This window comes from Agelaius tricolor, unplaced genomic scaffold (assembly GCF_023055355.1).
Source record: "Agelaius tricolor isolate 1412-34295 unplaced genomic scaffold, bAgeTri1.0.p SCAF_15, whole genome shotgun sequence".
Taxonomy (NCBI): domain Eukaryota; kingdom Metazoa; phylum Chordata; class Aves; order Passeriformes; family Icteridae; genus Agelaius; species Agelaius tricolor.
Window position 1 is genome coordinate 17,075,311 of NW_027269275.1, and position 14,290 is coordinate 17,089,600.

A 14,290-nucleotide genomic window follows, 5' to 3' on the forward strand; every position below is an offset into this window, starting at 1 on the left:
GCTCAGAGGCTAAATCAGAATCACATGTCAACACAGTTCAGGCTCAGGCTCTGGCAGGATGGTAGGATCATTGTTTTTAATGCCATTTACTAATTAAAAATGAGTCCCAGATTACGGAAAGTCTGGAATGAAGCGGCTTACTAAAGTGGTGGTTTAGCTCCTTGAACCGGCCACATCAGAGTCTGTCATTAAAATGTAATTTATTTGAATATTGCTCAGCAATTTCCAGATGCTCTTCCGAGGAGAGGCGGCGCAGTTTATGTTTCACACAATCAACGCCCCGTGTTTCGGCCGGAGCTCATTTTGCCCCCGATGGAGACGCGTGGCAGGACTGCGGCAGGTGTATTTTATTCGGCAGATGCACTGTAAACGCATTACAGCAGATCAGCTGGATTTCTTCCTTTAAATGTACACTGTGAGATCCAACTCGCAAGCCAGCTGTTTTTTATCGGCCCGTGTAATCTTCCCGAGCCCGGCTTTGCCTCTTCCTCTCGCAGCTATTTCTGTAACGGGATCGGACGAGCGAGAGCACCGCTATGAATTTTAATGCTTCCACTGGGGAATCCCTGCCGCCTCCTCTTTTTGGATGAGATCCTCGAGGAAAGACCCAGAACAGAGCGAGGAGAGGAGGAGGCGGAGGAGGAGGAGGAGGAGGAGGAGGAGAGGGACGGCGTAGCCGCGGTACCGGGGAGAGCGGGAAGGGGGAGCCGCGGGGCGTAGTTAGGGACCGTGGCAGAGCGACACCGAGGCGGGAACCGGGGCGGGTGGGAGCCATGGGGAAGGAAGGATGGCTCGGGGCGTGTGTCGCTGCCTGACCGCGGCACGTCACCGGCGGCAGCAGCCAGAGCGCCGCGGTCCCGCCGCCGCCCCCGCACACATGCACCCGCCGGCATCCCCCGGGGCCGGCCGTGACCTGGACAGTGCCGAGGGCATCCCGCAGGGTCCGCGCGAGAGACAGAGCCCGCGGACCGGGCGCTAAAATCGCCTCGCCATCCGCACGCCGCGGTCCGAGAGGAGGAGCCCCGGGTGCCGCGCCAGCCGCCGGCACCGCCGCCGCTCCCGCCGGCACTCCATGGATAAGGCGGGCTCTCTGCACAGCTCGGTGCCCGGGCCGCCGCCCCGGCTCTACCTGCCGCGCAACTTCAGCTGCAGCGCCTGCCTCTATGGCAGCCTGGCCGAGCAGTGCAGGGCGGGCTGCAGCCCCGACGGCGACGCCGCGCCCACGCCCGTGGTGCGGGAAGCGGCGGGCGAGAAGCCGCCGCCGACCCGCGGCCGGGAGCCCACGCTGCCCGCCGTGCCCCCCAGCCCCACGCAGCGCCGCCGCGCCAAGTCGCTGCCCACGCCCGGCGACCGCAGCCTGCGCCCCGCGCTGCAGCAGAGCCCGTCGCGCCGCAAGACCGTGCGGTTCGCCGACTCGCTGGGGCTGGAGCTCACCTCCGTGCACCTCTTCTGCGAGGCCGACCTGCCGCGGGTGCCGCTGCCCGCGCCGCCGACGCCGCGCCCCGCCGACCTCCTCAAGACCAGGAAGCCGCCGGCGCTGGGCGACCTGGAGCCGGTGCTGTTCGGGCCGCCGCCGCCGCTGCTGGAGCCGCTGTTCCCGCCGCAGCCCGGCGCCAGCCCCGGCTTCGCGGAGCGGGTGCGGCAAAACAAGGTGAGGCTGGAGTGGGTGCGGGCAGAGCCGGCGGGGCTGCGCGGGGCCGTGCGCGTCCTCAACCTCGCCTACGAGAAGGTGGTGTCGGTGCGCTACACGCTCAATGGCTGGGCCAGCTGCGCCGAGGCTGCCGCCACGTACCAGCCGCCCGCGCCGGCCGACGGCATCAGCGACCGCTTCGCCTTCCTGCTGCCCCTGGGCGCCGCCGCCGCCGCCGCCGAGACCACGCTGGAGTTCGCCGTCCGCTACCGCGTCGCCGGCGCCGAGTACTGGGACAACAACGAAGGCAAGAACTACCGGCTGCGGGGCCGGCAGCGCGTCCCGCCCGCCCCAGGGCCCCCGCAGGACCCCGACAGCTCTGCCTGGATCCACTTCATCTGAAACGGGGGGAGCGCGGAGCCCGCGCCGGGCCGGGGGAGCCCTCCCGGGGGGCTCGGAGCCTGCCCCGCCGCCTCCCCACGAGCCGCCCGGAGCTCTCCCGAGTTGTGTTTACAGAGGGGGAATTTGTGTTTTCTGTGTTCTAGCGGGGCCGGGGGGAACCCTGGCTCGCCTCCCAGGCGCTCACGGGGTGTGGGCTGGGAGGCCGGGCGCGGGTTCCCCCTCAGTGTCCCGAGCACTGTGGCTTCACCAAAGCAGCGGCTGCCGGCCGGGCTCCTGTGATAAGGGCCGGGAATGTGCGGGATTCGCCGGTCAGGACCGGGATCCGCAGGTGAGTGCACATCCTCCCGGCCCCGGAGGTCGGGCTGAGCTGCTGTCACCTCCGCAGCTTACACGGAAGGCACTGCCACAGGGCATCCTCCGTGTTTGCCTAATCCTGCTCAGGCAAAGCTCGGATCCGCCCTCAGCCCCTCGCTGACCCGCGCCTGTTAATTGTCCCGCGGGGTCAAGGGCCTGATAGTGCAGGCTGCAGAGGGGCGGGTTAGTCTGAACACAAAAAGACAAAATATGGATGCCCCAAGGCGTAGCTTTGTTTCATTACGCAGTGAAAGTATTCGATTTAAAGCAAAGACTTTTTTTTTTTTTTTTTTTTTTTTTTACTTTTGAACCCTGTTTCGGGTATTTAATCATACTTAGAAAGCAAAAAAATCGTGTCACATCCTATTTGAAAGGCAACTCACTGAGAGGTTTTTAAAAGAAAGTGTTTTGGTTTAGAATTCATGTGGTAGGTTAATGGAAAAGTTTGTCAGGATCTGGTGTTTGTTTCAATAGGATTGGTCCCACAGAGCTGCTTGTGTTCAGGTCAGCAGGAAAGTCGTGGAATTGCACCAAAAGAGCGAGAGACGACAAGAGTTGAATCCGTAATTCCAGTCTGCATCATGAGCAACACCTTCATTTTTATTCCTTTTGACAGTTTAATTAAACTGTATCAGTGCAGAAGCCTGCTTTCTCAATTTCCTGCTCCAAATTCTTCATAATAATTTCAGTAAGTGATGGATTTTATAAAACTGGTGAGGTTTAATCAGAGAAATCAAAGAAAGTTCTACCTTGGCATATAAAAGTATATCAATCAAAATTACACAGCATACTGACTTCTGCCTTCAAAGGTATCTTTTAAATTATATCAGCACTAAACAAAACATTTTCCTTTTTAACATGCTTTTTCAGGAGTTCAGCTGAATACAGGTTGTGCTGGTGCCAAATCTGGGTGCTAATTTTCCAGGATTGAGGCATGAATGTGTTTGCTGGAGAGGGGCCTCTGCAAATATAACTAATGAGAGTGGTAAAGCCATGTCAGTGTGAATTTCTGGTTGTGAAGGGCTGTAAGATCAGGCATTTCGCTTTTGAATTTTCTGTAGGTTTCAGGAGGAAATGCAATTTTTTAAAACTGCATTTTGGTGTTTCTTAACAGGGTTAAATGTCCCAAGCAGCTTGAGTAATGTCTGGAGTAATGAGTTCTCACAGAACCTTTTGACTCTGGTGAGAATTGGGAGCAGTTTTGTCTCCTGAGGGTTGGATTCAGTCAGAATAATTAAACTTATAAATTCTGGGGGAAATAGAGGTGTGGAAACTCAATGGAAAAAGAGCATTTAATTTCATTTCTGTAGATTACTGGTTCTGATTTAATGGAAGTAATAGCAAGACTGCTTTCTGTAGTATTGGTGGCTTGGTTTTAATTTCCCAGTCATTGTTCTAATCCCTGTGCTTTGAATGAAACTAAACTTAACAGAAATACACTGTCAGCATCTACTGAGTATTTCACATTTTAGTATATTAAGGCCCCCATCTTGTAATGCAGTAATCCTGTAAGTTACTAGAACACATTTATAAAGCTAGAATTGCACAAATAGGATCTTAAAACGTTCATGATTAAAACATACTAAGTGGTGTATTTGATAAAGCAAGCCCAAGTGTCTTTTAGTTGAACTTTTATACTTTTATAAGAGCCTTAATACTGGAGAGAAGGAAAAGGACTTGTCTCCATTTGAAAGCACTTTGAAATCTGGTAGAAATATAGCAAACCATCATTTATTTATGTGTTGTAGCTTTCCAAAGCTTGGCCTTTTTAACTGACAAAGTTATGTGGACTAATGAAAATGCTTGGAGAAAAAGTAGTTTCTATGCATTTTAGATCGACTGATGCTGCAACTTTGCTTAAGAAGTTTTAACAGGATTTTCTGTTAATTGTTTCAATGGCTTTAAAAAACATGGACAGCTCTAAAACCCATTTTTAATACTGAGCAATTCTAGAACTCCAAAATTATTTCCCAGTGATTGGCAGTTTTCATTGTTGTTTGATTTATGCCGTTTTCATTGTCGTTTGATTTATGCAGCATATGTAGGTCTCTAAAAATTCTCTAAAAGTCTCTAAAAAAGTTTTAAAATCTCCTTCCAGCACCTGTGGCTTAAACACTTTCAATCTGGATTACCTAAGTGGATGTACCTGCAACAAGTGCACAAGGAATTTGTTGTATTTCACTTGATTTTTGATCATGACTTAGGTGAACTTCTGTTGTTCTTGGTTGGAATTTTGCAGGTAGAGTTGGGCTACAGCTCTATAATACTGTTCAGCTATTATTGTTCTTTTATTTATGGCCACCTTTGCCAAACACAAATCTGAATATTCAACCTTTTGAAGCACATCAGGATAGTGTTTTGCAAAACAGTCTCTTGAGCTTTCAAGCAGTTAATCCTGACCTGAACCTAAATTCTGTGAGTAACTTTGTCAGAGATTATTGATGAGACACATGCAAGTCCAGCAAAAGACATGGTCTTGTAGGAGGTTCAGAGACAGCTCCATTGTAATGCCTGGGAAGCTGCAGCAGCTTTGACCAGAGAATGCTGTTGGTGAAGGCTGTGGAAGGAGATTGAGCTGTTTTCATAGAAATTATCATTTGCAAATGCCAAAACTGCACTACTTAAATAACATATTTGCACTTCTGACACATGAATTTATTTCTGAGAAAGGTTTATTCACATTTTCAAATATGAGTTCAGTTCAGTGGCTGGGAGTATTCTTCCACTGGCAGCATTTGTGTAGTTTTCAACCCATTAGATTTCAATCTGAGCCCATCTATTCCATCTAATACTTGCTAGAAGCAGTGTGATAAGTGGAGATGAAATAGAAATGTCAAATGATATTTATATCATACATAAACAATGACTTTGAGGAGAAAAACCTGTGTTGAAAGGGGGTCATTTTCAAGCTGGCAGGACACCAATTATTTTATTGGGAGCTTAGCTTGAGCGAAACATTGTTTCAAAATTGTATTTCTAAAGAATATTGTTCAAGAAAAAACTTTCACAAGCAAAGTTAAATATTTGAAAATTTTCAAACCAATCTGCTTCTGGAAAAAAATTGGTTTATATGCATGAATGGGGTTAATGGCACCTCCCTTTGCAAGTGCTACCAGGATGGTTTAGGCAAGGCAATAATCCTTTGGTTGTGTACTTCCCTTGAAAGTGAATTATTCATTGCTTGTGTCTCTGCAGGTGTAAAAATGTGTCTGTCATTTATGGTGCAGAGCTGGAGCTTTATGAAATGTGCCATGTTGTTTTGTGGGCACTAGAATGTTCATTTATCCAGTGAGTTGGGCTGTCCTGTGTGTCTGATAGACATGGATGGTTGCTGCTTCCCACTGGAACTGGGAGGGGTTTTGCATGTGACTCTATGCCTTCCGTTGCAATATTTTGGAGATTTACCCTAATTACTAAAAATCCTAAACCAAATGAGAACTATTAAGTGATCATAAATGGAATTTCAGCTAGCTAAACATATTATTTATAAGCATAAAATCAATAACTGAAGGTGTTGTACTTACTTTCTCTAAATGTACATAATTTGGGGTAAATTAATTTCTTTCTCCTTTTACCATTTGTAAGTAATTTTTTGATGTGAATGTGTATGCCTCAGTATCTCAGTAAACAACAGAGTAAGTGCACACTCAGTTGTTTCAGCAGATGTGAGGGGCAAATATATCACTTGAATGAACAAATGTCTGTTCATGCATGAGCATCATCCCTTTACAGATATGTGAAATGTTTTTCCATAATGCCAACAGGCAAGCAGCTGCTAATTTTAATGTAAAGTAATCTGCAGAAATACTCAGAATCTGATTTTTTTTAACATATCAAATATTCAAATTTTTATGTGCCTTTCAGCATTTCCTAGAAATAAAGCTCACGTGTTCCTTAGCTCACCCACCACAAGTCCAATAATGAACTTGTCATTAAAATGAAATTTTTACAAAAATACAATAATCCTAATTCCTGACACATTTTTAGCTGTGCCAGGAATCATGTATCTATAGGAGCCAGAAGGATTTGGTAATATTTTCCCATATTACAGTGAAGGATTTGTCAGAATCCAGAAATATGTCTAAACAAAACCAATTGTGACTACAGTTAACATAACAGAGTATGTTTGTTGTATATATTCACTTCTTGCACAAATACTCTAAATATATATTCTCTCTGAAGCCAGAAATTCTAGTTTTCTATAAAATCTGTCCTTGGATACCTGGCCTTTTCAACTTTACTGTTACTTATCTGATGCTGCATAAGGTGTATTATTAAAATGTTTTGATGGGTTTAATCTGTCCACAGGATTTATAGCATGAAACAAAAGTGCTCAGTGCAAGGAATACCTGAAGTAAATTACTTTTACCTTCCAACTGTTCTGCAGGGCTTTTTGGCAAATCCCCAGCAATTCTGTTTCCTGTACCTACTCCACATCATCCTCATCATGCTTGGAGTAAATGGAAGGATTATTAATGGAATGGAAATATTTTTGAGCACTAAAATGAAGGATTTTCCAACATAAATAGTTCAAGGCAAGAAGTAAATATAGTCAATATTGCTGTAAAACAAAGCCCAGGCCTTATGAAGAGCTGATCAGTATTTTGTTTAAATGGAAGACAGTGGTGCATTTCAAAATTAAACATGTTCAGGGAAACACACCTGTTTCAGTGAAGGTTTTCTCAGGTTCAGCTGATGGGAGAGAATTGCCCTAAAATAAAGAAGTGATAAGAGTATTTCCTTACATTTGTGTATGGGCTTGAATGTAGGTCTTCCATGAGCAAAGTGGACACTGAGCTATAAAATCATTGGAGGTTTTCTTTATCCAACTTACAAATATAGTTTTAAAATACCCTCACAGAAAGGATTTCTGAGCCTGGGTTTCCCCATCTCATGGGAATATCCTCTTCATTAATCACTCTGGCTTTTGATTGAAGCCTCTGTTGTTGAGAAAGATTTGATTTTATTTTTATGCTGCATAGGAAGATTATTTTACATTAGATTTTTGGAGGGGAAGGCAGGGAAATGTTTTCCTTGCAATTTTCACTTTATAGATATTAAACAATAGCATGAAGTATAAAAATTGCTTGAAATTACTTATGCACTAGTAATTCCAAAGAATATAGCTAAGACTAATGTCAAGTGTGAGATGTGCTTTTTAAAAACATATGTGCTTTGAACTAGAAAGGCAGGGAGAAAGTCCTAGACTCCAGTGCAAGCTATTAATGCCAGGGATTTCTTTCTATGCAATTCTATGGTGCACCTGTTTTTATAGGGATGAACTTGATTGGTGTAGTTCATGTATCAGTGTGGTATGTCTAGAATACTCTGTTGAAAGTGTCATTAAGGAAACTGTGTGTCTTAAATGGTGTTACAACTTTAGGCTCTTTTTTGTCTAATCTGACTTCACTAAATCATAAGAAACTCCTCTGAATAACAATAACCAGACAATATTTCATAACATTGCATAATCAAGTCTCACACATTACACTTATCACCTTCTAGGACAAAAGTTGTGTTACTGTTGTGAGTTTTAAATTTTTTTGTATTTCTGGATCTTAAAAAGCCAGGCTGTGCTACACTTGTAGACACAAAGTGTGTTTGGAAAGCTGATCAAAAGTGGTCAAACTAAAATTGGCTGTGATTACTCCTGTGTCAAGTTTCTGAACTGTGGTATAAAAAATGTTTGTGACCCTCCTGTGCCTCCTCCATGGAGGGGCACCCTGGGTGCAAAACCTGCCAACATCCAGACACGAATCCAGGCTGCACTGCAGGAAAATTGCTGTGACAGAATTGCTGTTCTTGGAGAGGTTTGAACAAAGCCAACTCCTCCCTTGTAGCATTACACAAACACAGGTTCTGTCTGTTGGAGAGAGTGTTCTTCAACATGCAGGATTTATTGCTGTTTCTTTGATTTACTGTGACTTCGTTCTGAAAAAAAATTGTTACTTAACTCTGTACTTGACTAGTAAATTCCTTTTACTTGTAGTGTCTTCTGCAATGTTTATATTTCACCAAATAATGTTTGTTTCTAATGTTTGTAAAAGTTAATGTAATATCACCAAAAGTCAAAATCGACATTTTCTAATAATGCCTTGTAATTTACCTAGCCTTACAGTATTTCAGAAAATTTTCCACCAAAACTGCATCTAGTCACTGCTTGTCACAATTATGAAAAAGAGATATTTATAAGCCTGTAGCTTCTAGCTGCCATTAAAGATTAATGAGACAAATCATGAGCATGTGGTGACTATAAACTCTTTTTTTTTATTTAACCCACAAACCATGATGACTTTTTTGTTGAGGATCTGAAGCAAGGATGTTCCAAAAGCTCTACAGTGCATGTTGGGATGTACCTGCAAATCTGAGACAAACACCTGATATTTGGGATATTTCAGCCTGTCCTGGGGGTGTCTCCATGGAGTGGAAGCTGCAGGAGGAGTTCTGGTGAGGGGATGGGAGTGGATGTAAATGTGCATGGCTGTTTTCATTGTCTTGTTTCAAGAGCACCCTTTCAGCTCCACTTCAGCTCTCTGGGGTTGAGGAAGGGCTGCCTGAGCTGAGGCTGTCCCTGTATCACCTGAATGATCCCAAGCATTCTTCCAAATATTCTTTCTCTGTTCATTGCCTACTTTAAAATATTTATTTCTTGAATTGTTACAATGTGCTGCTGTTCAATCTTTTAGTGTATTCAGCATCTTCTCTTGCAATGCCAAGAACAGTTTTCAGCTTTTCTTTAAATAACATTTTTTAAGCCTTTTTATAATAGAGATAAAAGCCATATAGCCACAAGGAGAAAAATGTTCTCTGTTTGTTCTCATGTAATTGGTACAACTTATTTTTCTCTTCTCTTTCAGAAACATCTGCCTAGCTGTTTTAATAATTTTTTTTGTGCATGCATTTCTTTGGAAGGGTGCAGTAATTAATATTAGCCCTAGATTTCTTTCCTTTTTTTTTCCAGAGGGAATTTTTCATGATTTAACATTTATCTAATCTTTCTGTTCAAGTAAAAATGAACTCTTAGCCCACATAAATTACAGAATCCAGAACTATTTTCTTGGCATACCATTACATAAATATTAGACTGCATTAGTTAGAATCACAGAGTGTAATTTAGATTTCTTTTTGGTAAGGAATATGCTTTGAATTTAAAACTGCTGTTATACTTGAATGGTCCCGAAGTAATGAGATTACAGTTCTGAGTGAAGATTATAATGAAGTTTAATGTAGTTTTACATTGTTCTTGGATTAATTTTTCTTTTAGTTCACCATTCCTTGGACAGTACATGACTATGGTAATTCATCTGATGATTAATCAGAATTACATGTTGTAGATAGTCTTATTAATATCAGGAGTTAAAATTAGTGAAGTATTCAGACAGTTGTACTACTACTAATGATGATAATAATAATCATTGTGGATGAGGGTGATACACTGCAGGAAAAAGGACTGTACAAGGGTGGTATTACACCACTTTTATCATTGGCTTTGCCTTACCAGTTGTGGCACAAGTGAGGACTTCTCAGAACAGCCAGGAGTTGCCAAGAACACTTAATTCTGTCATTTTCTCTTGATCCAGACCCACACAGTAAAGAAGGGAGGCAGGTGATGGCAGAAAGAAGAAGTTTGTGTCCTGAGAAGTGCAGACTCATCCTCCTGTGCTGTGGATTGACTTTCACGGGCAGAGAAAGGTACAAGTGCTGTACCTGCATTTAAATGCTTCTTGCACAAAATACATTCAACAGCATAAATAATTAACCACTATAAACAAATGACAAATAAAACAGCCTAATAGCAAAGGATGTAGGATACTTGTACTGCATTAAAATAGATCAGGTCTGAAGTGACTGAATTGTGCTTTGTCAGGAAGAGAGAGACATCAATATTGTGGGCAAACTCTAAGCAATCCAGATACCACAGAGTCAATTCTCCTGCCAAGGACTGTTCCTGGACTGTCTCAAGCAGTGTGGGGAGAGAGGAGAAAATTGCATCAAGGACACTCCTAAGCTGCTCTCAGAATTTGTCTGTGCCAGCTGCAGCATTTCTTGATGGTAATTTGCAATGGTTGGACGTTGCTCGAGAGTTTGAATGTTGCCTCACAGGCATGAGCTCCTGTTCCCTGGAAATAGAATCCCCAAGGATGCTGCTTTCCACCAGTTCAGTCACATAACAATGGGTACAATGCAAGGAGGTTTAATTTCTTTGTTACATGCAGTGCTGTGACAAACGTGTTTGCGTGTTTTAAACATTTCCAATGGTGTCTCCATCGTTTTTGCTGCTCGTGCAGCTGCCCTGGGGGAGTTGGTGGCCCCTGAGCTGCGCTGAGCCCGCAGCCCCGGGACTCCCTGCCCGGCTCCAGGGCTCCAAGTGCCCCCGTGTGGTGAATTGGGGCGATAATTCCTGGGTTTAATTGCAGTCGTTTCAGTCAGAGCACCGTTTGCGACCTGAAGAGTTTTTTCCGCAGGTGACCTGTGTTTATTAAATAATTCTGCGATATTCTCAGGTTTTCTCTCTCCTCTCCAGAATATTTAGTGCAGGTGGTGCAGTTCCCTTTGCCTCTTTGCTGTGTGAGCTCCCCACAGCACAGAGAAAAGCCTCGTGTGCCCAGTTCAGTTTATTCACTCAGCTGGGCTGAAGATGGATGTTGTGTCCTTTCTGTGTCAGTTTGGCAGATTAAAACTCAGTGATGGGAACCATTTCTATGGGGAGATTTTAGATTCCCAACCTATCAGTGTGAAGGAAAAGGAAAGAGGATCCTTAGCCACAGACACCAGTTCATTGGATACTGAGATTTGCTGCACTTCTAATCAGAGCTGCTTAACAGATTGTCTCACTGCTAATTTAGTGACAGTGAAGATGACATTGCCCTTCTTTTATGCTCATCAAAACACTGCCAAGTATTTTAGTATTTTAGTTCTTTTTGTTTTAAACACTGATTTTTTTCTCTCTCTCTAGTAAGAAGTAACAAATACCTGATTTCTATTTATATATATTACAAGCCCAAGAGTCACAGAGAGATGCAGCACCCCATTGGCTAAAAACCAGACAAAATGTAAGGTGTTCAAGCTTTTGGGGACTGGTATCGATAAAAATCTTGAAAAATAAAATATGGACTGAAAAACTTAGTTCCAAGTTTAGCTTCTATTAGTCAGATAGATAATTGGAGAGATAAAGGGGTTGGTACTTGTGGAACAGTGAGGAAGTGCTGGCACAAAGAAAGATAATGATATAATTAACCCCCAGGAGATAGAGATATGTAATTTTTGGTTGTGGGATTATAACTTGCTGTAAACCAAATCCCTCTATATTGAATCTATAATATATATAAATTATCCTGTAATTGTAATTGTTAAGTTCTTAAGAGGTCACAGATGAGCTGCTTGTTTTTGTAAGAAATCACCTCCTTTATTAATTTTCTGTAGGAGCACACACTGGTGAACAAGTTTGACGTTTTTCCCAAGAATTTATACAAAAGCACTTAAAATTGTGTCATAGACCAAAAGTAATGCACATTCACTCCATCTTTTGATGTTGATAAACACTTTCATTGTGGATTCATGTCAGCAAGTGCTGCATTCATGCTCCTGCAGTCTGCCTGAGGCTTCCTGCTGCTGCTGAACTTGGTGAAGCCATGAGCTGCTGGGAGCTCTGCTTGGGTAGCAAACATCAAAAAAGGAGGAACACATTGTTTTGGCAGCATAATTCAGGTAGCTGAGTGAATTGTAAAAAGGTATAAAAATATTTGGTCCAATAGACATAATTTGTCCTAAACCACAGAACACCACAGCTCTTGGCATAAACCACATGAAAAAAAAAAATCACCTAAGTATTATTGTTCCCATTTTAAGAGGAATAAGTCATTTTAAAGTTGTGTAAAATTTTTAAAGAATTAGGGATAGAGATGTTCTTGATCCTCTTTAAGCAACAGAACATCACTTTTCCACCTGTACACCATGAAGGAGAGGTTGAATTCTGTTTCAGGTACTTTTCCCAGACAGTTGTCGTTTATCCACATTAATGTATGTAAACTGCTAATACAGTTTAAATGGGCAAAGTTTGAGAAGAGACCAGGTTTGCCAGCTTTTATTGTTCCCCAGGTTCCCTAGGTCATTACAGAAATTACTATTTTATTGATCAAAAGGAAAGAATACAAACATTTTAAGGGAAAATGGTACAAAAATGCACTAAAGTACTCTGGACTAACCTCTTTGAGGAGACCAACAAGGGTCACATGTTACATGGAAAATAATGAAGGGCCTGTTACTCTCTAGCCAAGTGGGAAAAAAGATGATGAAAGAAACAGTATCAAAGAGAAACATTTTCCTGCATTCCCATCTCCATTTGCCCACACTTACTGTACTTGAAACAAACTTTCCCTTCGGAAGTGCACAGGGGAAAAGACAAAGTGAGGCAGGGAGTTTGAAAGAGGCCAGGACCAAGGTCCCAGCTCTCTGAGCCCTGAATGTTGTCACAATAAATACTGCAGGGAACTGTGAATAATGGATAAGGACTGAGAGTTTTTAAAACATTTACACTCGGTTTACAAGAGCCTTCTGTTTATTGGCCACTGCCAAGTTAGAGCTCCTGTGGAACAGTCAAACTCCTCTTACTCATTTTGCAGTTTAACTCCTGTGGAGAAGATGAAACCATCTTAAATACACAGTGGATTCTCTCTTGGCAGGGCTTTGATGTGTGACTTGTGCAGCAAAGGTTTGCTCCTAGGATTTAAACCCAAAACCCACCAGAGCAATGACTTTGACATCCTTTCAGATCATAAAAGAAACCCTCTTTTTACACATTAGAAAGGTTTCTATATTACCAGCAGTGTATTTATGCACTTTAGAAGGTCAGTGATTCACATCCCTTTAGAAAGAAGGAACTTTCAAAGCAATATGAATTTTGCTTTAGTCATCTTACACAAATTAAGCATTCCCCTGCTTCCTCTTAGATCAACCTAAATCGTTGGGGTTTGTTCCCATTTTGTGCTTAGCTGCCAACAACCATTTCAAAATTATGGGGGAAAGTTTTAGACCAAAACTCTGCTGTACTATTGTGTTTTCCTAAAGTTCAGGTGTCACATCAACTTTGAGTTGACATTTGTGGATTCATTAAATATTAAGTCTAATGGAATGAGCTGCTTTAGTTCACTGGTTTGCAAAGGGTAAGTTTTGGGTTCAGTCCTGTGATGTCATTAGAGCAGTTGGCTACTTGATTTTAAATACAGACACACATGGATACATGATATGTCAGACTATTGCTGATCACACAACTTCCACAAGTACCTGCTCTGCTGAAATCACCACAATTGCCAGGCAAAAGATGTACAATTAATTCCTTAATTACTTGTGACTTAGCTAGTGTTTACCAGACAAAAATACAGCCTAAATAATCCACTGTAGAACCTTGATAAACAATCACTGCAGGACCTTTGCACACTAAGAAAGCACAGAAAAGGGAAGGCAGGGCCCCCATCCTTCCTGCCTCACAGGCAGGACTACTTGATTACACAATTAAAAAAATAAAAAATAAGGAAAGCAAAGGATTAATAAGTTGTGTAAAGAAATAAAAATCACACAGAGGTAGTTGATATGGCTTCTCCTTTTTTGGTATCATCTTTGTAACCCTAAGAAAGAAGAACATGAGTGGGTTAGGAAGACACTGCTTTTCAGTGCTTTGGGAGCAATAGGAAAGTACTTAAGGGAAAACTATAGGCCAGGTCATGAGAACAGTCATGTGCCTCTGACAAAATTAACATGTTAATGCTGCTGCTACTAAATTTGATATCAAATGAATCTATGGAACTATATATTTCAGCAAGTGAATTTTGTTTCCCAAAATATTATAGATAACATCTGGAGTTACATGAATCAGACAACAGAATTAAAAACTCTCACAGGTACACA

General features: G+C 42.7%; 1 protein-coding gene and 1 long non-coding RNA gene across 4 annotated transcripts in view; one reads left to right on the forward strand and one right to left on the reverse strand.

Annotated features, from left to right (window-relative positions):
• The window catches only part of LOC139596435 (uncharacterized), a 15,355-nt gene extending 13,783 nt beyond the window's left edge, over positions 1 to 1,572 (reverse strand). Inside the window, exon 1 of the long non-coding RNA XR_011681317.1 lies at positions 1,435 to 1,572. This is a non-coding gene — a long non-coding RNA (uncharacterized lncRNA). The remainder of the gene's footprint in view (positions 1 to 1,434) is intronic.
• LOC139596433 (protein phosphatase 1 regulatory subunit 3E-like) lies at positions 732 to 8,625 on the forward strand. Of its 3 annotated transcripts, none has more exons than XM_071440738.1 (2): positions 732 to 3,074; positions 5,582 to 8,625. In XM_071440738.1, exon 1 carries the CDS (start codon positions 1,073 to 1,075, stop codon positions 2,030 to 2,032), a length of 960 nt encoding a protein of 319 aa, XP_071296839.1. In that variant the 5' UTR covers positions 732 to 1,072; the 3' UTR covers positions 2,033 to 3,074; positions 5,582 to 8,625. The 3 variants fall into 3 exon arrangements, with proteins under 3 accessions (XP_071296839.1, XP_071296838.1, XP_071296840.1); XM_071440737.1 differs by having other exon boundaries at positions 732 to 2,360; positions 2,861 to 8,625; XM_071440739.1 differs by having other exon boundaries at positions 732 to 2,360.
• The last annotated feature ends 5,665 nt before the right edge of the window (positions 8,626 to 14,290 follow it).

Bases quoted from the DNA above. Each gene is read 5' to 3' on its own strand.
- LOC139596433 (XM_071440738.1), top strand. From the start codon at position 1,073: ATGGATAAGGCGGGCTCTCTGCACAGCTCGGTGCCCGGGCCGCCGCCC.